The sequence below is a fragment of the Procambarus clarkii genome, chromosome 55 (assembly GCF_040958095.1).
Source record: "Procambarus clarkii isolate CNS0578487 chromosome 55, FALCON_Pclarkii_2.0, whole genome shotgun sequence".
In the NCBI taxonomy this organism is placed as follows: domain Eukaryota; kingdom Metazoa; phylum Arthropoda; class Malacostraca; order Decapoda; family Cambaridae; genus Procambarus; species Procambarus clarkii.
In genome coordinates this window covers 15,901,684-15,925,257 of record NC_091204.1, presented here as the reverse complement: position 1 = coordinate 15,925,257, position 23,574 = coordinate 15,901,684, and the positions used below count along the sequence as shown (strand labels likewise).

Sequence of the window (23,574 nt, the reverse complement as noted above, 5' to 3'; positions counted from 1 at the left end):
TATGAATCCAAACTGAACCTAACAACTTATTTAAATGAAAATAAGAACTAATTATTTTTTCCATATGATGTAGATGGAGATAGATAGGCTGTGACTCATACGTCAGGCTGCGAGCAGCCGCGTCCAACAGCCTGGTTGATCAGTCCGGCAACCAGGAGGCCTGGTCGACGACCGGGCCGCGGGGACGCTAAGCCCCGGAAGCACCTCAAGGTAGATGAGGAATGTGACATCACTGTGAAGTCAGAATGCTCATGATTACACAGGTTTAACATCATCCTGTTGCAAAGGAGCTCACGAATGATGGCGATGATAAAAAACTGATAATCATTTTCAGAAACACTATCTCAACTAACCGTGAACGGAAAACAAATATGAACATGTTCAAACATTCTCAAAATATGTGGAAAAAAAAATATGGAAGCAGTAAATTCCTTTCATTGAAGCTGATGGAGGTTGTTGTAAACTCCGAGTATTGAAAAATGCTCAAGTCAGGGTTTAATGTCAACAGGAATTTGCATATACTGTTCGCGGGTCACTTTGTGCACCAGTGAATATGTTAGGGGCGAGATGCAGCAGCCTGGGTCCTGTAGTGTGTTGCTGTGCACGTGAGTGGGGGAGGTGGGGGTGCTGAGCACAGGTGACATGCATCCCAGTGGGGGTACTGAGCACAGGTGACATGCATCCCAGTGGGGGTACTGAACACTACTAACATGCACATCTCTGGAGGGGTACTGAGCACTAATAACACACACACATTAGTGAGGATACTGAGCACTAGTGACACCCACATCAATGAAGGGGTTCTGAGCACTAGTGATATGCACACCATTAAGAGAGGGAGTAGATACTGAGCACTCTTAAATCCCAAACACACTTAACACTCTCATTTCCCAAGGTTATACTGCACAGGTACAAGTCCCTGATGCACAGTTCAACCTTTTCGCCTGTGTATATTCAGCAGAATTCCAACAGAAGCTAAACTTACAGGAGTTAGGAAACTATGTTTTATATTCACGTTTTCTATATCCATTTTCTAATTTGTCGCACGACTCTTGAAACTGTGCGAAGTCAGAAACTCTTAATTAATTCAGAGAAATTGCCAGTTTGAGTCCTAATGGATTAGCGCTTTCCCCTGATGTCTCTCTTCCGTTTTCGGGTTGATTACTGCGTTGATGTGCATCCCGGGACCTTATATCCCAGCTGCTAGACTGATCCCATATCCCAGCTGCTAGACTGATCTCATATCCCAGCTGCTAGACTGATCTCATATCCCAGCTGCTAGACTGATCTCATATCCCAGCTGCTAGACTGATCTCATATCCCAGCTGCTAGACTGACCCCATATCCCAGCTGCTAGACTGATCCCATATCCCAGCTGCTAGACTGATCCCATATCCCAGCTGCTAGACTGATCCCATATCCCAGCTCCTAGACTGATCTCATATCCCAGCTGCTAGACTGATCTCATATCCCAGCTGCTAGACTGATCTCATATCCCAGCTGCTAGACTGATCTCATATCCCAGCTGCTAGACTGATCTCATATCCCAGCTGCTAGACTGACCCCATATCCCAGCTGCTAGACTGATCTCATATCCCAGCTGCTAGACTGATCTCATATCCCAGCTGCTAGACTGATCCCATATCCCAGCTGCTAGACTGATCCCATATCCCAGCTGCTAGACTGATCTCATATCCCAGCTGCTAGACTGATCTCATATCCCAGCTGCTAGACTGACCTCATATCCCAGCTGCTAGACTGATCTCATATCCCAGCTGCTAGACTGACCTCATATCCCAGCTGCTAGACTGATCTCATATCCCAGCTGCTAGACTGATCTCATATCCCAGCTGCTAGACTGACTTCATATCCCAGCTGCTAGACTGACCCCATATCCCAGCTGCTAGACTGACCCCATATCCCAGCTGCTAGACTGACCTCATATCCCAGCTGCTAGACTGACCCCATATCCCAGCTGCTAGACTGACCCCATATCCCAGCTCCTAGACTGACCTCATATCCCAGCTGCTAGACTGACCCCATATCCCAGCTGCTAGACTGACCCCATATCCCAGCTGCTAGACTGACCCCATATCCCAGCTGCTAGACTGACCCCATATCCCAGCTGCTAGACTGACCCCATATCCCAGCTTCTAGACTGACCCCATATCTCAGCTCCTAGACTGACCCCATATCCCACTAACCACCAACCACCACTAACCACCACCACCACCACCACCACTACCACCACCACTAACTACCACCAACCACCACTAACCACCACCACCACCACCACTAACTACCACCAACCACCACTAACCACCACTACCACCACCACTAACCACCAACCACCACTAACCACCACCACCACCACCACCACCAACTACCACCAACCACCACTAACCACCACCCACCACCACCACCACCACTAACTACCACCAACCACCACTAACCACCACCACTACCACCACTAACCACCACCACTACCACCACTAACCACCACCACCACCACCACCACTAACTACCACCACCACCACTAACCACCACCAACCACCACTAACCACCACCCACCACCACTAACCACCATAGGGATCAACAATATGGTGGTATGCCACAGGCGTGACCAGGCGACTACCAGGTGGAGTATTGATCATATGGTGGTGACTCACCAGCTGCACTACCACCACCACCACCACCACCCCCTCCACCACCCAAGTCACCACACAACCTTCCTGCTGGAACATTGTTGCTGACCTGGTGACTGGTTTGGGTAGTCGTGTTCATCCTCTCTCTCTCTCGACGACGTAGAGAGAGCGACGGTCTCGCTTCATGCAGGTAGCTGTTCAATGCCCGTTCGTCCGAGTGGTTTGGCACCATTCCTTTCCCCCCGTCCCATCCCCAAATGCTTATCCTGACCCCTTCCAAGTGCTATATAGTCGTCTCTCTCTCTCTCTCTCTCTCTCTCTCTCTCTCTCTCTCTCTCTCTCTCTCTCTCTCTCTCTCTATCTCTCTCTCTCTCTCTCTCTCTCTCTCTCTCTCTCTCTCTCTCTCTCTCTCTCTCTCTCTCTCTCTCTCTCTCTCTCTCTCTCTCTCTCTCTCTTATGTCATCCCAAGAAGCTAATTTATTAAAATTTCGTAAGAATGTATTTGCTTTTATTAAACTACAATAAATATGTCTAGTAGTTACATGACTGAGGTTCAAACTATCTGTCAGCGGTTAGAGGAGACGGGGGAACAAAGGCAGTTAGCTGACAGTAGCTACAACAGTCAGCTGACAGTGGCTATAACAGTCAGCTGACAGAGGCTACAACAGTCAGCTGACAGTGGCTACAACAGTCAGCTGACAGTGGCTACAACAGTCAGCTGACAGTGGCTACAACAGTCAGCTGACAGTGGCTACAACAGTCAGCTGACAGTGGCTACAACAGTCAGCTGACAGTGGCTACAACAGTCAGCTGACAGTGGCTACAACAGTCAGCTGACAGTGGCTACAAAAGTCAGCTGACAGTAGCTACAACAGTCAGCTGACAGTGGCTACAACAGTCAGCTGACAGTGGCTACAACAGTCAGCTGACAGAGGCTACAACAGTCAGCTGACAGTAGCTACAACAGTCAGCTGATCTGGAACACAACAGTCAGCTGACACAACAGTCCGCTGACAGCGGATAAGGCAGGCGGCTGACGACAGAGAGCGAGCCACTACAGACTGACAAAGCGGCCAATTAGTAGAGAGACTGTGGGAGGTAATCTCCAGGGCGCTCATCCATGATATTACTGCGTGATAAGTGGCTCTTTAGCGCATTCTTGCAACAGGGGAATGCAATCTCAGCGATAGCGACGTAGCGATAAGTTGCCGACCGAGCGAGTCGCCATCTTTTTCTCTCGCTCGCTCTTTGAGCCGTTCAGGCTTCTCATACGTTTTAACTACCTCGAGCACTATCCCTTCCGGTTTGAAGAAATAGCAAGAAACTTTGAAGAAAACTTAAGGGAAATAAACTAGGAATTTTGGAAAGGGAAGGGGAAAATCAGGGGAAAAGCGCCAAGCCATTACGACTATATATTATATAAACTTTGGAAATATATACGAAACTTTGGATAAATTTTGAGAAACTTTGGGGGGATAAATTTTGAGAAACTTTGGGGGGATAAATTCGACATATACAAACGTGTGTGTGAAATTTTCCTTGAAAACAGCTATCCAACCTTGAGCAAATTTCCCCTCTGTCGCTGTGAGTCCCATTACGTCGGAAAACTTTCAGAAACTGACGAATATTTTCAGATTTTCAACTTCTTATCCCATTCAACTTGACTCAACAATGTTGAGGATCTTCTTTCTTAGGTCTGGCTGTGAAGGAAGTGTTGTTTGTTTTGCTGGTTGACTATTGTTTGCTGGTCGACTCTTTGGTTTGCTGGTCGACTCTTTGGTTTGCTGGTCGACTCTTTGGTTTGCTGGTCGACTCTTTGGTTTGCTGGTCGACTCTTTGGTTTGCTGGTCGACTCTTTGGTTTGCTGGTCGACTATTTGGTTTGCTGGTCGACTCTTTGGTTTGCTGGTCGACTCTTTGGTTTGCTGGTCGACTCTTTGGTTTGCTGGTCGACTCTTTGGTTTGCTGGTCGACTCTTTGGTTTGCTGGTCGACTATTTGGTTTGCTGGTCGACTCTTTGGTTCGCTGGTCGACTATTTGGTTTGCTGATCGACTATTTGGTTTGCTGATCGACTCTTTGGTTTGCTGGTCGACTCTTTGGTTTGCTGGTCGACTTTTGTTTGCTGGTCGACTTTTGTTTGCTGGTCGACTCTTTGGTTTGCTGGTCGACTCTTTGGTTTGCTGATCGACTCTTTGGTTTGCTGGTCGACTCTTTGGTTCGCTGGTCGACTATTTGGTTTGCTGGTCGACTTTTGTTTGCTGGTCGACTTTTGTTTGCTGGTCGACTCTTTGGTTTGCTGGTCGACTCTTTGGTTTGCTGATCGACTCTTTGGTTTGCTGGTCGACTCTTTGGTTCGCTGGTCGACTATTTGGTTTGCTGATCGACTATTTGGTTTGCTGGTCAACTCTTTGGTTTGCTGGTCGACTTTTGTTTGCTGGTCGACTCTTTGGTTTGCTGATCGACTATTTGGTTTGCTGGTCGACCTTTTGTTTGCTGGTCGACTTTTGTTTGCTAGTCGACTTTTGTTTGCTGGTCGACTCTTTGGTTTGCTGGTCGACTATTTGGTTTGCTGGTCGACTTTGGTTTGCTGGTCGACTTTTGTTTGCTGGTCGACTCTTTGGTTTGCTGGTCGACTATTTGGTTTGCTGGTCGACTTTTGTTTGCTGGTCGACTTTTGTTTGCTGGTCGACTCTTTGGTTTGCTGGTCGACTATTTGGTTTGCTGGTCGACTTTGGTTTGCTGGTCGACTTTTGTTTACTGGTCGACTTTTGTTTGCTGGTCGACTTTTGAAAAGATGCATCAGAAATGAAAAACTGCAAATTGCATAAGTTGTATTCATGGGTTTTACATGCACGGACTAATGTGTATGAGTATGTTTACGCCAGGGACCAATGTGTATGAGACCCATGTGTATTAGTGTGTACTTGTGTGGCCGCGTTTAGTTCGTGACTGACAGACAATATGGACAGTGGCCGATGCAGGTGAGAAGCTTTGGTCCAGTTTCGACGCACCACAGACCAGCACCGAGCACCACAGAGCACCATAGACCAGCACCGAGCACCACAGAGCACCACCGAGCACCACACACCAGCAGCGAGCACCACACACCAGCACAGAGCACCACACACCAGCATAGAGCACCACACACCAGCACAGAGCACCACACACCAGCACAGAGCACCACACACCAGCATAGAGCACCACACACCAGCACAGAGCACTACAGAGCACCATAGACCAGCACCGAGCACCACAGAGCACCACAGAGCACCACACACCAGCAGCGAGCACCACACACCAGCACAGAGCACCACACACCAGCACAGAGCACCACACACCAGCACAGAGCACCACAGAGCACCATAGACCAGCACCGAGCACCACAGAGCACCATAGACCAGCACAGAGCACCACAGAGCACCATAGACCAGCACAGAGCACCATCGAGCACCACACACCAGCAGCGAGCACCACACACCAGCACAGAGCACTACAGAGCACCACAGACCAGCACAGAGCACCACAGAGCACCACCACAGCACGGAACACCGCCACCATTATTCCCACAGACTCACGAGCCACAACAAAAAGATCTATCTGAAGCGACACTTTTATAGTAAGAACAAAAGCCACAAAAAACTCATGGCTTCAACAAAGACAAAACTCACGCACTCTTGAGACGTCAAGACAAGACGATCTTTATTCCTTCCTGACTTGACAATGGAACAGAACGAACCTAAGGGTCATCACGGTCTCGTGTCTACAATGTTTTGGATTAATTGTGTCGTTTTCAAGGGCGTTTTGGATTAATTGCTTCGTTTTCAAGGGCGTTTTGGATTAATTGTGTCGTTTTCAAGGGCGTTTTGGATTAATTGTGTCGTTTTCAAGGGCGTTTTGGATTAATTGTGTCGTTTTCAAGGGCATTTTGGATTAATTGTTTCGTTTTCAAGGGCTTCGAAGCCTCAAGACCTCTGCCTCGGCCCTTACGCAGTTGCTGTCATCTTGCAGCCCGTCTTTATAAACTAAGGCCTAAAGTCCATTCCAACCATCCGCCAAACCCGCTGTTTTTGAATGAAAAACAGTTTACACACGACTCACAGCTGATGACGTTCGAACACTTCCGGAACAAGTGCTTCACTGACGACTTGTGTTCGAACCACAACGCTGTAAATGCTTCACACACGTACTACAAATACAAATATTCGCCAACAGAACCTAAACACCTAACTAAACATATGCCTAAATATGCACAATATTCTAATATATAACAATATTAATTTAGATTCGAGAAAATTCCTGTTTTGAATGAACAGGATGTGAAAATTGCTAAATGCATCTTTGGGGTCGACTGCCAGATGGAATGGACTTCAACGAGCACTGGGGGGCATTGAGACTTAGCGTGTGAGCAGTGGTAGCGAGAGGTAGTCGAGTCGTGTTGAGGGGGGGGGGGGGTGTAGTCGTGTTGGATGGTGTGTGGTCGTGTTGGAGGGGGGGGTGTGGTCGTGTTGGGGGAGGGGGGGGTGTGGTCGTGTTGGGGAATGGGGGGTAGAAGAGAATTGCATATATTTTTAACCACTGTTTCTGTGTAAGAGTAAAGTGTACATTTTTTCCAAATTAATATTTCAATATACATAAATTATATATAGGATGTCTTTTCAAAAGATGAAATTTGATACAGTATATTATATATATTCAAATTTTGGTATTTCTTGTTTTTGTTCTTTGTTCAACAATTACAAATGTTCTTTGTAATTCTTTGTTCAACAAATATCTTGTTTTTCCAGCAGCGAAGGTTGGATCATGACACACAGGAAACGTCTTGGGCTCTAGATAAGACCACCTGTATAACACCACCTGGATTAGACCACCTGCCTGCATAAGATCACCTGGATTAGACCACCTGGATTAATACCATCTGGATAAAAGACGCTGAATCAGCGCCCTTCTCTAAGGGGCCCTGGATAAGAGCGCCGTCACTACAGTGTGACGTCGAAGCTTGTGCCACTGAAGAAGCAGCATTAGTGAAGCCACTGAAGCATGTACCACTGAAGCAGCAGCATTAGTGAAGCCACTGAAGCATGTACCACTGAAGCAGCAGCATTAGTGAAGCCACTGAAGCATGTACCACTGAAGCAGCAGCATTAGTGAAGCCACTGAAGCATGTACCACTGAAGCAGCAGCATTAGTGAAGCCACTGAAGCATGTACCACTGAAGCAGCAGCATTAGTGAAGCCACTGAAGCATGTACCACTGAAGCAGCAGCATTAGTGAAGCCACTGAAGCATGTACCACTGAAGCAGCAGCATTAGTGAAGCCACTGAAGCATGTACCACTGAAGCAGCAGCATTAGTGAAGCCACTGAAGCATGTACCACTGAAGAAGCAGCATTAGTGATGCCACTGAAGCAGCAGCATTAGTGAAGCCACTGAAGCATGTACCACTGAAGAAGCAGCATTAGTGATGCCACTGAAGCAGCAGCACTAGTGAAGCCACTGAAGCATGTACCACTGAAGAAGCAGCATTAGTGAAGCCACTGAAGCATGTACCACTGAAGCAGCAGCATTAGTGAAGCCACTGAAGCATGTACCACTGAAGAAGCAGCACTAGTGATGCCACTGAAGCATGTACCACTGAAGCACCAGCACTAGTGATGATGCCTCTGGCGTCCGGGTTAATCAGGTTAGCGTCGAGAGTGGTGGAAGACAGAGTCACCACAGCCCTGCCTCCAAGCGCCCACAGGCTACCCTGGAGGTGAAAGACACACCATCGGCCAGGTCCTGGTGCGGAGAGACACGCCACCATCGGCCAGGTCCTGGTGCGGAGAGACCTCCGTCAGCTGGACACATCACAGCGGGTCCGCCCTTCGGCCAGCAATGCTGACGCCTCACTGACCGACGATGGGGTTCACAAGGTGAGAAATAAAGGCGCCAAAACAAATGCCAAACAAAAGTAGTAGTCACACATGTTATTCTAGAATGTTCTAGCACCATAATATATATATATATATATATATATATATATATATATATATATATATATATATATATATATATATATATATATATATATATATATGTATATATATATATGTATATATATATATATATATATATATATATATATATATATATATATATATATATATATATATATATATATATATATATATATATATATATATAGTAAATCTTTCTACCCGAAAGAGGTGATTCTGAGTAAGTCAAGTGAACGGATCGAGTTCGACCAGCATAATGGAAGAGGTCGAGGAAGGGGACCAGAGGGGAGATAGAGAGAGAGTGAGAGAGAGAGAGAGAGAGAGAGAGAGAGAGAGAGAGAGAGAGAGAGAGAGAGACAGAGAGAGAGAGAGACAGAGAGAGAGAGAGACAGAGAGAGAGAGAGAGAGAGAGAGAGAGAGAGAGAGAGAGAGAGAGAGAGAGAGAGAGAGAGAGAGAGAGAGAAGGCACAAGAGTGTCCATTCTGGGACTCAAATATACACAAATAGGTATATATTCCTTTACCTATTCTGACTATTTTATTATTTTTTGTTCTCGTGTGCTGAAGGTAAAGCTTATGTCGCCTGTGTGTGTGTGTGTGTTTGTTTGTGCTCTTGTTCTTGTTCGTGTGTTTGTTTTGCTCTTGTCAGGTCCGGAGTTTACACTTACTAGTTATGGGGTTTACATTGGAGAGAAATGTTAAAGTTTTGTACGTAGTTGTGGTTTACACTGTACGTAGGTGAGGTTTACACTGTACGTAGGTGAGGTTTACACTGGTGTGTACGTAGGTTAGGTTTACTCTGGTGTGTACATAGGAGTGGTTTACTTGCAGACTGACGCCCGTGGTGAGGGTAAGTGGGCGTGGGTGGCTGAGACTGGACGCCCACCACGCCGCCCTCATTGCCGCCCTCTACACCATTGTAAGTATGAGTACACTCACTCACACACTCACTCACACCCACTCACACTCACACACACACACACACACACACACACATACACACACACACACACACACACACACACACACACACACACACACACACACACACACACACACACACACACACACACACACACACACATACACTCACACACACATTGTATCGTAAGTATAAGCGTACATATATTCAGATTCAATAATGAATGTAACAAAAATATTATATTAAAACAAAAGATTACACAAGCTATGTCAGTCCCACATATGTCCGTCCCACATATGTCATTCGAGACCCATATGTCAATCCCACATATGTCAGACCCACATATTTGAACCCTCATATCAGTCCCACATATATACATTAATATCCCACATGGATATGCAATATCCATGCATATCCACCCATGAGCAGTCTTATCAGTGCACAACGTTGCAATTCCATCAACACAAGCTGTGCTACATAGTCTCTCTGGCTAACAATTTAATCCCAATAATTACCTCTATCGTCCACAAAGCCATCGAAAAATCCATATACTTTTTTTCCCCGCGAAAGGGATTAATACTTGATTAATCTCCTGATGCCATAAATCAAATTCTCATTAATCTCTACACAACAGCGTGAATGAGGTAATTGTGTCATTGTGTGTGTGTAATATTCGTTTTTCATAATTGTGAATAAACAAGAAAATTTGTTTTTTTAGGGGAATTATGTTAACAAATTCTAGTGTGTGTGTGTGTGTGTGTGTGTGTGTGTGTGTTTGTGTGTACTCACCTAGTTGTGTTTACGGGGGTTGAGCTCTGGCTCTTTGGTCCCGCCTCTCAACCGTCAATCAACAGGTGAAACAGGTGTGTTTGCGAATGTGTAATTAACTATTTGTGCTTGCCAGGATGGTGTTTCAGATCTTGGGCCCCGCCTCTCAACATTTAAATGTTATTGTTTTCCTTGTGAATTCCTTCTTTTGCACGAAAGAAAGACGCTTTCCTCGTTTCTTCTGTTTTACAGTGTAGGTTGATGATAAACTTTAGCTCTTTGGCCCCGCCTCACAACCTCCAGTCGATTGATTGAATTATTCCGAACCCTTTGGCTTGTTATATCTGCATCTGTGTATGAAGTTTTCCTAGATGATTCTACATCCTGTCTACTCTGATACTCTACTTTCTAACATCCCTAGCGATCATATGAGTGCTTTCTTCCCCTCTCTGTGTCCCATTCGTTTGTGATATCTTGTTCTTGTCTATCTCCTTATATACGTCACTTTATGATGGACTGGCATCACAGGTATTATTTATATATATATATATATATATATATATATATATATATATATATATATATATATATATATATATATATATATATATATATATATATATATATATATAACTGAAAACTCACACCCCAGAAGTGACTCGAACCCATACTGCCAGGAGCAACGCGACTGGTATTACAGGACACCTTAATCCACTCGACCATCACGACCGGACAAAAACTGACTGTAGCCGAGGCTATTTGTCCATCAGCCCGCCGGCACTCGGATGGTAATATATATATATATATATATATATATATATATATATATATATATATATATATATATATATATATATATATGATATATATGGCTCGTGTTCCTTGAATGATCTTAGTGCTAATCTTAGTGACGTCACTGATACATCGTTACATCCCGCCGAACGAGAAGCAATTCTAATTTTTCAGACCGAATTTGCCGTTATATAAGTCGCGCCGAATTGATCAGGAAATTTTATTAATTTTTGTCTGAATATGTTATTTATTTATTGAAGGTTATTTCCAAATAGTTTTACGGGGATTAACATGTGATTTTGTTCATGTAAATACAGTGTATGTTGATGGCTGGTGGCTAAATACAGTAAATACAGTGTATGTTGATGGCTGGTGGCTAAATACAGTAAATACAGTGTATGTTGATGGCTGGTGGCTAAATACAGTAAATACAGGTTGGTGGCTGAGGGTAAACCAGCGTTCCAGCCACGGGTAAATGGGGGTAATTAATCTCTTCAGCGAATAAAGCCAAATTCATAACGTTTGGAAACTCAGGTTCGAAGCCAAAATGAAGGGATGTGTAATGAGCGTCCTCATCGTAACGTTATAGTGGAAGTCAAAGTGATGGTATCCGGCCACACCACAGCCGGACCTTGTGGGTTTACCTACGCAAATGTAAACTCAGTGTTATTGCTTCAGGGTAAAGTGATACTTGACTATGGTAAACCTGGACGGATGTGTTTACTCTCTAAACGTGAAAACCTTCCCAAAGTTGTTCGACACGTCTCTCAATGAATATTAAATTAAAACATATCGTGTGTGTGGTTTAATACATATGTCCCAGGTTGGAATCCCAGGCGAGAGAGAAATGGTGTGGATCGTTTCCTTTCACCTAATGCCGCTCTGTATTATCACACAACCATCTTTACTACACACAACCACCATCACTATAACCATCTTTGCTACAGCCTATGTGCCTCACTGTAACCCGCTTCACTATATGCACTCACATCAATACATAAATTACATATACCAGACCTAATCATATCGAAAATAATATGCTGAATGACATTCAGCATATTATTCAGTTATTATTCAGTTATTCAGTTATTATTGGTATTATTTCCCATTTCAAGAAGGGGTCGACTGCCTCTCCCCCCCATTTCAGCGGGGAAGGGGTCGACCCCGACCCGCCTGTGATCATCCCTGAACAACCACCCGTCACCCTGCAAAGTTTGGGGCGGCTATCCCCAAGTGGCTGACCTCGAAACAGTTTATTTCATATGTGAACGCTATTTAAATGGTTCTAAATAAATAATAGAATATTTTATGAGCCACTGTTGGGGCCTGATCCTCTCTTCGTGTGACGCAAAGTGTGTGTGTTGAACCACTGGACTACCCCGCTTAAAATATCCACTTAGTCTAATGAATAATATATATATATTATCTTTCCCAGCTAATTAGGGCAAAGAGGAATAGCAAATTAACATATGAGCATCGATACACTCCCGAAAACAGCATACTGGGTGAGTGTGAGGGACCGTTGAGGCAGCACAATGGGAGCAGAACACAGAAAGTAGTTCAACAGTGAATGGTAGAGATAGCCAAGATGGGTAAACAAGACCTACTCATCGTGTTAGCTCAGCTGGTTGTGAAGGCCAACACCCCGCGGCTCCCGCCGTGTGTGCCCGCCAAACACCAAAGACGTAAGGCAAACACGCGCCAAATGTACACACAAGCTAAACCAAAGCTAGGGTGAGAGAGAGAGCTTAACGGATCAGAGAGAGAGAGAGAGAGACAGACAGACAGACAGATAGACAGAGAGAGAGAGAGAGAGAGAGAGCTTAACGGATCAGAGAGAGAGAGAGAGAGACAGACAGACAGACAGATAGACAGAGAGAGAGAGAGAGAGAGAGAGAGAGAGAGAGAGAGAGAGAGAGAGAGAGAGAGAGAGAGAGAGAGAGAGAGAGAGAGAGAGAGAGAGAGAGAGAGAGAGAGAGACAGAGAGACAGAGAGAGAGAGAGACAGAGAGACAGAGACAGAGAGAGAGAGAGAGAGAGAGAGAGAGAGAGAGAGAGAGAGAGAGAGAGAGAGAGAGAGAGAGAGAGAGAGAGAGAGAGAGAGAGAGAGAGAGAGAGAGAGAGACAGAGACAGAGAGACAGAGACAGAGAGAGAGAGAGAGAGAGAACGGAACAGGATAAAGCAGCAAGCCATTACGACTATACAACACTTGGAAGGGATCAGGATAAGGATTCGGGATGGGACGGGTGGAAAGGAATGATACCAAACCACTTGGACGGTCGGGGATTGAACGCCAACCAGCATGGAAGCGAGACCATCGCCCTACCGTCCAGCCCAAGTCGTTGGGAGGCAGTAAGTTGAACAATAAGCTTGTGAAGGTTTGTCCTTGAATATACAGAAAGGCGACTGCAGCTTTTATTGCTATATTGTCTCAGGTCCTGGCTAGCAAGGACTACGGAACAAATACACCACAGTACGACTGGCTTCACTAAGTACACATGCTACCATAGACCTGGGGCCAGATTCACGAAGCGGTTACGCAAGCACTTACGAACCTGTACATCTTTTCTCAATTTTTGGCGGCTTTGTTTACAATTATTAAACAGTTAATGAGCTCCGAAGCACCAGGAGGCTGTTTATAACAATAACAACAGTTGATTGGCAAGTTTTCATGCTTGTAAACTGTTTAATAAATGTAACCAAAGCCGTCAAAGATTGAGGAAAGATGTACACGTTCGTAAGTACATGCGTAACTGCTTCGTGAATCTGGCCCCTGGCCCCAAACCTATTGATCCCAGCCTGAGAGTCACTTTGAAATTCTCGCGGTACTTCCTCTTATGTATCTTAAAGCCTTAAGGAGGGTCTTAAGTGCATGTGTGACGCCCGACCTCGCTTCTCTTTACCCTGGGAACACCCCAGTGGTCGTACGGGTCTTTCTGTGTGAAGAGAATCCAATGCTTTATCCCACATTAACGGGGAATTATGCGTGAGAGAGTTTATCGTTCTTGGTTCAGTTGTGGCATCGTGATTAAATATTTGCTGAGTAGTGTTATTGATCTATTACCAAAGTGCTGTTAGGGAGAGGTTCAATGTGTGGTGGAATAACGATACTACGCCCACTAGTGAACCACCCACACTACGCCCACTGGTGAACCACCCACACTACGTCCACTAGTGAACCACCCACACTACGCCCACTGGTGAACCACCCACACTATGCCCACTAGTGAACCACCCACACTACGCCCACTGGTGAACCACCCACACTACGCCCACTAGTGAACCACCCACACTACGCCCACTAGTGAACCAACCACACTACGCCCACTAGTGAACCACCCACACTACGCCCACTGGTGAACCAACCACACTACCCCCTTCCCTACTAACTTCACCCCAAGAACAAATAACACTTTCTCTATAACAAACTATAATACCCATATTTTTAACAATTCCATTCCAATTATCACTGTTACCGCCAACTGCTACTAATTTCTTCATGTGTATGGTGTCACTGTACATGGTGATGGTGAACGTGCAGTGCGCATCTGTGATGGTGATGGTGGTGTACAGTTGGAGGCTGGTGGTCAACAGCAGGCACCCTCACCATCTCCAGGAGGTCTATTATGGTGAGTCTTGTTGATACTCCGGCTTATGGTCACACACACACACTCTCATGTCTGCCTTTTACTCTGCTTCATTCTTCAATTGAGGGCTTCTCTCTCACTTCATCTTCTCTCACTGAGGGCTTCTCTCTCACTTCATCTTCTCTCACTGAGGGCTTCTCTCTCACTTCATCTCCCCTCACTGAGAGCTTCTCTCCCCAAAATCTCCCCTCACTGAAGGCTTCTCTCCCCAAAATCTCCCCTCACTGAAGGCTTCTCTCCCCAAAATCTCCCCTCACTGAAGGCTTCTCTGACCAAAATCTACCCTCACTGAGAGCTTCTCTCCCCAAAATCTCCCCTCACTGAAGGCTTCTCTCCCCAAAATCTCCCCTCACTGAAGGCTTCTCTCCCCAAAATCTCCCCTCACTGAAGGCTTCTCTCCCCAAAATCTCCCCTCACTGAAGGCTTCTCTCCCCAAAATCTTCCCTCACTGAGAGCTTCTCTCCCCAAAATCTCCCCTCACTGAAGGCTTCTCTCCCCAAAATCTCCCCTCACTGAAGGCTTCTCTCCCAAAAATCTTCCCTCACTGAGAGCTTCTCTCCCCAAAATCTTCCCTCACTGAGAGCTTCTCTCCCCAAAATCTTCCCTCACTGAGAGCTTCTCTCCCCAAAATCTCCCCTCACTGAAGGCTTCTCTCCCCAAAATCTCCCCTCACTGAAGGCTTCTCTCCCCAAAATCTCCCCTCACTGAGAGCTTCTCTCACTTCATCTCCCCTCACTGAAGGCTTCTCTTCACGGCAAGTTTATCATGAATTCTAAAACCTTATTGATAAGAAAAAAACAGTTACAGAGTTTCAGAGAAATTTCAGAAACCAGTAGTATTATCAGGCGATCAGTCTTATCAAAATTATTATTGGTTAAATATATGTGAAAGATGAACGAATCAATCAGGAACACCAGGTTTGTCCAGCCTGACTCTGGCTTAAACATTTCCAAATATCATGATATTTGGAAATGATATCATATTAAACATGATATCAGTCACTGTAGCTATTTACATTATATATCAGTCACTACAGTCATTGATATCATGTGATAGTACAGGTGTATAGATCACTAACATAAACATGTGCTACAGGTGTGTAAATCACTAACATAAACATGTGCTACAGGTGTGTGTAGATCACTAACATAAACATGTGCTACAGGTGTGTGTAGATCACTAACATAAATATGTGCTACAGGTGTGTAGATCACTAACATAAACATGTGCTCCAGGTGTGTAGATCACTAATATAAACATGTGCTACAGGTGTGTAGATCACTAACATAAACATGTGCTACAGGTGTGTGTAGATCACTAACATAAACATGTGCTACAGGTGTGTAAATCACTAACATAAACATGTGCTACAGGTGTGTGTAGATCACTAATATAAACATGTGCTACAGGTGTGTGTAGATCACTAATATAAACATGTGCTACAGGTGTGTGTAGATCACTAACATAAATATGTGCTACAGGTGTGTAGATCACTAATATAAACATGTGCTACAGGTGTGTAGATCACTAACATAAACATGTGCTACAGGTGTGTGTAGATCACTAACATAAATATGTGCTACAGGTGTGTAGATCACTAACATAAACATGTGCTCCAGGTGTGTAGATCACTAATATAAACATGTGCTACAGGTGTGTGTAGATCACTAACATAGATATGTGCTACAGGTGTGTAGATCACTAACATAAACATGTGCTACAGGTGTGTGTAGATCACTAACATAAATATGTGCTACAGGTGTGTAGATCACTAATATAAACATGTGCTACAGGTGTGTGTAGATCACTAATATAAACATGTGCTACAGGTGTGTGTAGATCACTAATATAAACATGTGCTACAGGTGTGCAGATCACTAACATAAACATGTGCTACAGGTGTGTAGATCACTAACATAAACATGTGCTACAGGTGTGTAGATCACTAACATAAATATGTGCTACAGGTGTGTAGATCACTAATATAAACATGTGCTACAGGTGTGTGTAGATCACTAATATAAACATGTGCTACAGGTGTGCAGATCACTAACATAAACATGTGCTACAGGTGTGTGTAGATCACTAACATAAATATGTGCTACAGGTGTGTAGATCACTAACATAAACATGTGCTACAGGTGTGTAAATCACTAACATAAACATGTGCTACAGGTGTGTGTAGATCACTAATATAAACATGTGCTACAGGTGTGTGTAGATCACTAATATAAACATGTGCTACAGGTGTGTGTAGATCACTAATATAAACATGTGCTACAGGTGTGCAGATCACTAACATAAATATGTGCTACAGGTGTGTAGATCACTAATATAAACATGTGCTACAGGTGTGTGTAGATCACTAACATAAACATGTGCTACAGGTGTGCAGATCACTAACATAAACATGTGCTACAGGTGTGTGCAGATCACTAACATAAACATGTGCTACAGGTGTGTGTAGATCACTAATATAAACATGTGCTACAGGTGTGCAGATCTCCTACATGTCGACGGTGTGTACACACATTACCCTCATTGTCCTCAGCAGCCTACTCGTCGCAGGTATATGCAAGGTCAGTGACTGCGTAGGTAGTAGAAGTAGAAGTAGAAGTAGATGTCATAGTAGAAATATAAAAGAGAAGTAGCAGGAGGGAACAGAAATAAAATAATTTCTCTTCGCGTCACGGCCCTTGTAGATTTGTTCACTTAAAATAATAACAGTATTCGTAGGAAAACAGATATATATGAGTAGACTTAGTGAAAGTGATAGTAGTAGAGTAGTGGTAGTATGAATAGTAGTAGTAAGAGTAGTAGTAGCAGTACTATTACTTGCAAAGTTAGCTACAGTACATGCAACTGTAGTAGAAGTTAGTACAAGTGCCAATATTGGTGGAAACAGTATGATAAAGCTAGCAGTAGCTGTGTCTGTTAGCAGATAAATATAATGTAGTGTATAACATAGTTGCTAATTGAAAGTAACTTGCATGGGGAGCTATATATATGTGTGTGTGTGTGTGTGTGTGTGTGTGTGTGTGTGTGTGTGTGTGTGTGTGTGTGTATGTGTGTGTGTGTGTGTGTGTGTGTGTGTGTGTGTGTGTGTGTGTGTGTGTGTGTGTGTGTGTGTGTGTGTGTGTGTGTGTGCCCGTGGGTACAGGCTCAAAATATTATTTCTACAGCTTTAGGAAAACATCATTTCTACCACATCAGCTCTCACAAAATCTCAGGGATAGGAGGCAGGTCTCGGGGAATATGGCCCTAAGCACCGTACACCCACAGCCATATTTGTTCAAACTCTCCCTTTCAATTTATGCATTCAATTTATGCCTCCACTCTGTCTCCCGTAATGGGCCGTCTTTCATTAAAAACTGTAATCGAAAATTCCTGCCATCAGTCTCCCAGAGCAAGGTGCCCATACCTCAAGCTCCACTTATATATATAATCTGCAGTTCTCCAAAATTCTCCCATAATTCGTTTCTTCATATAAAGAAACGAATTCCATATAGCTCACTATGCAACGAATTCCAAATGAATTCGTATTCTTCGAATACAATTCATTTGGAATTGTATTCCTTATTTGTAGAATGATTGATGAAGATTAAGCCACCCAAGTGCTGGCACGGGCATGAATAACCCGTGATGGAGACTGAGAGGAAGTTTTAGATAAATGGTGATGCGTACAGGTAAGAGTAGCGAGAAGTGAGGGCTGAATGGTGATGTATCAAGCAGTTAAGGGTGATAGAGACCAGTACTGAGAGTGACTGTGGGCCAGCAGGAGCGGTGTGGCTTAGTGACGCCGTGGGTGGTGGCCAACATCACCTTCATGGCCCTGGAGGCCGTCTGCTGCATGTACTCCAACGTCCTCAGAGACCACATCAACAAGGTGAGCCCACTACCACAATGTCTCCGTTATATATACACAGGCGGGACCAAAGAGCCAGAGCTCAACCCCCGCAAGCACACTTAGATGAGTAATTATTTCATCTTGACATCAAAGTACGGCACAATGTCCAATATATATATATATATGGCATTATGTCTTATATTAATTTGACAGCACTGTTTCCTACATATATGACATTATGTCTTGACGTCAGTGATATACTACATGTCCTGTAAAATTATGGGAGCAAATTCGAGCATCTGTTATATTTTTTGTACTTGAGTTCCATATATGTATCGTCCTGTGTGGTACCAGTGTTCATATACATATGCTTAGACACATTTGTAAATGTCACTAAACTAGAAAGGACACATTAATTCTCCCTCTTTCTCTACCCCCCCCCCCCTCCTCTCTTTCTCTCCCCCTTTCTCTCTCGCTCTCTCTTTTGGGCTGGACGGTAGAGCAACGGTCTCGCTTCATGAAGGTCGACGTTCAATCCCCGACCGTCCAAATGGTTGTCCACCATTTCTTTCCCCCTCCGTCCCATCCCAAATCCTATTCCTGACCCCCTTCCCAGTGTTATATAGTCCTAACCCGCCAAACACATACCGAAACTACGACGTTGGTACAACGTTCGAACAAGTTTTAACACCACCTAACCAGTTATAACAACCAATATAGCAAGTTGTAACAACGTTCTAATACGTCATAAACACGTTAAGCCAAGATGTAACAACTTTATTACAAGTTGTAACAAACGGAAAATAGAGACAGTTTGGGTTTGTGTTTCCAGGGTAATGGCTTAGTACTTTCCCCCTGACAGTTCCCTTCCCTTCTCTCTCTCTCTCGTGTCATTACCATCATAATAATCTCTAATATTTCAGAGATTCGACATCATATGCAAAGCAGAAATGGCGTTCTTTGTCACTAGACTGTTTTTAAATGTAAGTATATGAAATATACATTTGATAACATTGATAACATTTAATCATTGAAAATTTCCCCTTTATTATGGAATAATTAATCTCAAAAATCACGTACATACGCTAGCCATTATTATTATTTTTAATCATTCGCAACAACCGTTCAGTAATGGAATTTTCTGCTCAGTCAATTATGTATTCAGTATTAAACTTCACAAACGTAAATAGGAATTTTACCTCTTATTAATTTGCAGATTCTTTTCCTCTATATTTAACACCATAAATTCTGAATATATATATATATATATATATATATATATATATATATATATATATATATATATATATATATATATATATATATATATGTATATGTCGTACCTAGTAGCCAGAACTCACTTCTCAGCCTACTATGTAAGACCCGATTTGCCTAATAAGCCAAGTTTTCATGAATTAATGTTTTTTCGTCTACCTAACCTACCTAACCTAACCTAACCTAGCTTTTTTTGGCTACCTAACCTAACCTTACCTATATATATAGGTTAGGTTAGGTTAGGTAGGGTTGGTTAGGTTCGGTCATATATCTACGTTAATTTTAACTCCAATAAAAAAAAATTGACCTCATACATAGTGAAACGGGTAGCTTTATCATTTCATAAGAAAAAAATTATAGTAAATATATTAATTCAGGAAAACTTGGCTTATTAGGCAAATCGGGCCTTGAATAGTAGGCTGAGAAGTGAGTTCTGGCTACTAGGTACGACATATATATATATATATATATATGTCGTACCTAGTAGCCAGAACGCACTTCTCTGCCTACTATGCAAGGCCAGATTTGCGTAATAAGCCAAGTTTTCCTGAATTATTATATTTTCTCTATTTTTTTTCTTATGAAATGATAAAGCTACCCATTTCATTATATATGAGGTCAATTTTTTTTATTGGAGTTAAAATTAACGTAGATATATGACCAAACCTAACCAACCCTACCTAACCTAACCTAACCTATCTTTATAGGTTAGGTTCGGTTAGGTAGCCGAAAAAGTTAGGTTAGGTTAGGTTAGGTAGGTTAGGTAGTCGAAAAACAATTAATTCATGAAAACTTGGCTTATTAGGCAAATTTGGCCTTGCATAGTAGGCTGAGAAGTGCGTTCTGGCTACTAGGTACGACATATATATATATATATATATATATATATATATATATATATATATATATATATATATATATATATATATATATATATATATATTTATATATATATATTCACACTCATAAACATGCATGTCATTTCATCTGAAAAATCTCTCTCTCTGCCTGCCTATTCCCTAGTAATAGGGAATATTCCCTAGGAATAGGCTATATTCCCTATTCCTGGAGATTATTGCTACCATTCCTGTATATATAGTGTTGTGAGAGATCGTCTACTCCTCCCTAATGCCTACAGTCTCTCCCTACACCACTGTCTCACCTCCTGCTGCAGACATTCCTTCACTTTTGTGTCCCCTGGAATGTCTCCTATCACTAATGTCTGGCGTCCCACAGATCCTGGCGCTGTGGGGAGTGATGAGATTCTACAGAAACATCCGGGCGGGCATCACCTACAAGGATCCTGAGGCAATAGAATTATAGAAGCCGCGGCGCCTGTCCTATCTTGGACAAGGGATAATCTTGGTTTGACGATGGAGATCTGAAGGGACTATGGAGGGTGTGGGGTCATGTGGTGTAGCTACACCTTCCACCTCCCTTATGTTGGTCCACACCATGTAGTGAACCCGTACACCCTCGTGTCAGCATGGGAACGGTGGTGTCTTGTGACACCACCATTCGAGGCGAGAAACAATGGGCAGAGTTTCTTTCATCCTATGCCCCTGTTACCTGGCAGTAAAATAGGTACCTGGGTGTTAGTCAACTGTCACGGGCTGCTTCCTGGGGATGGAGGCCTGGTCGAGGACCGGGCCGCGGGGACACTAAAAGCCCCGAAATCATCTCAAGAAGATTGTGGTGGTACTGCAACACCACCTGCTTGTCTGAGGCTCAGTGTGGAGACATACACTTGAAGACCTGCTGGTGCAAGATATCCGTACCAGAAGTGTGCATACCCTAAGTGTACATAACTGTAAGTGTACATAACCCCTAAGTGTACGTACCTGTAAGTGTTGCGGCAGACGTGTAATGTCGTGTTACTTGAGAACAGATGGCCAGATGGCCCGAACACTCCTTGGTGACATCGCTGGAGGATGGAGCACATCGTTACCTGTACAGTAAACAAGACAATGATCTGTAAGGCTGGCCCAAAAGTTACTCTACCCACATTACCAGGTCTCGGTCAAGTAATCGCCGATCTATTAAATACGCAATAACCGCATATGAAATCAGAAATAATGGTTGGAGTCCTTTCGACCACCCCGGGTAGTTGCTAGCTTGACTAACATAGGCACAGAAGACACATGATTTTATTTACAAAGTTCCAGTGAACTTCTGGGCACTATTCCTTCCCCCCGTCCCATCCCAAATCCTTATACTGGCTCTTTCCCAGTGCTATATAGACGTAATGGCTTGGCGCTTTTTCCTGATAATTCAATTTAATTCAATTCTCTTCAGTGTCAATGTTAGTTAATCTTTGACAATGATCTGGCGAGGTCAAAAGGACTCCAGCCATTATATATATATATATATATATATATATATATATATATATATATATATATATATATATATATATATATATATGAATGAAAACTCACACCCCAGAAGTGACTCGAACCCATACTCCCAGAAGCAACTCCCATTCTGGGAGTATGGGTTCGAGTCACTTCTGGGGTGTGAGTTTTCTTTCGCATATAGTCCTGGGGACCATTCAGGCTTGTTCGCATATATATATATATATATATATATATATATATATATATATATATATATATATATATCACGTTCGAGAACAAAAAAAAACAAATATAAACATTCCTGGACTTACTAAAAGGTATATATATATCTATATATATATTATAATAGGCCTACGATTGCCTGGACAGATTTGGTTTGTTGCTTTAGTTATGCTTCCGGTTTATTAGAATGTCATTTGGACTAAGTCAAAACAGCTGTGAACGACGCTGGTTCGAACCCTCATCATCACGGCCCTTGTGGATTTGTTCAACTATGAACCTTTTGGAGGGTATAACAGCACACAGTGGTACGCCTGACCAAGTCTATGCTCTAATGCTATCATTTTAGCAGCATGGGCTGACAATTTGAGTGTCAAATGCAGGAATTATTAACACTCACGTCCCTAATGCGCTTTAATATATCTCAAAAACAAATAATATGTGATGCTTACAAAAGCTTATTGTTAAAGCCAGCCTTGGTGTATGAATGTGAAATAAATCAAAAGGAATTACTTACATAAATGATTCAATAAAACTATGTATTGTGATGTGAATTAGATATTTGATTTAATATACCAAATTTATTCAGAATCTATATATGGGTCTAATTTGTACTTGGAAATGGAAGATTATGATAGATCTAATGTTTATACCACACGCTTGTATTTAATGTGTTGTTCATTTAAGTATCAGAGATACTTAAATCTCAATATCAGAGATACTTAAATCTTCACAGTTCAGGGTGTATAGACTCCGAGACCATCTCACCCGGGCTGCAGTTAGCCGTTCATTACTTACCGTGCTGTATGATGGGCTCTATACTCCCCTTCCCTCAGTAATTGTACAGTGTCCTGTGCAGCTCAGGTGGTGCCCCGCCCATGACCCAGCTGGTAGTGTAGTAGCACCCACAGCCCAGCTGGCTGCTACTACAAGATAGACAAGATAGACCCGCCATCCTTCTGTATACCCCATTATCCTGAGATATACACAACGCTCTACTTTACGTAGTGAAGGGTGTGTCACATAGTGAAGGGTGTGTCACATAGTGAAGGGTGTGTCATATAGTGAAGGGTGTGTCATATAGTAAAGAGTGTGTCATATAGTGAAG

The 23,574-nt window shown here is 43.2% G+C and overlaps 1 protein-coding gene across 1 annotated transcript; it reads left to right on the top strand.

The window, feature by feature from the left end:
* Positions 1-7,402: 7,402 nt before the first annotated feature.
* On the top strand, positions 7,403-22,276 carry LOC123750730 (uncharacterized). Its single transcript, XM_069305500.1, has 7 exons — positions 7,403-8,556; positions 9,471-9,558; positions 14,663-14,750; positions 17,262-17,347; positions 18,547-18,654; positions 19,539-19,598; positions 21,127-22,276. The coding sequence occupies exons 1-7, from the start codon at positions 8,543-8,545 to the stop codon at positions 21,211-21,213; spliced, it is 531 nt and encodes a 176-aa protein (XP_069161601.1). The 5' UTR covers positions 7,403-8,542; the 3' UTR covers positions 21,214-22,276.
* Positions 22,277-23,574: the final 1,298 nt, after the last annotated feature.

Coding starts and splice junctions, on each gene's coding strand:
- LOC123750730 (XM_069305500.1), top strand. Junction 9,559..14,662: donor TTGCCGCCCTCTACACCATT/GTAAGTATGAGT, acceptor GTGAACGTGCAG/TGCGCATCTGTGATGGTGAT. Junction 19,599..21,126: donor TCACTAGACTGTTTTTAAAT/GTAAGTATATGA, acceptor GGCGTCCCACAG/ATCCTGGCGCTGTGGGGAGT.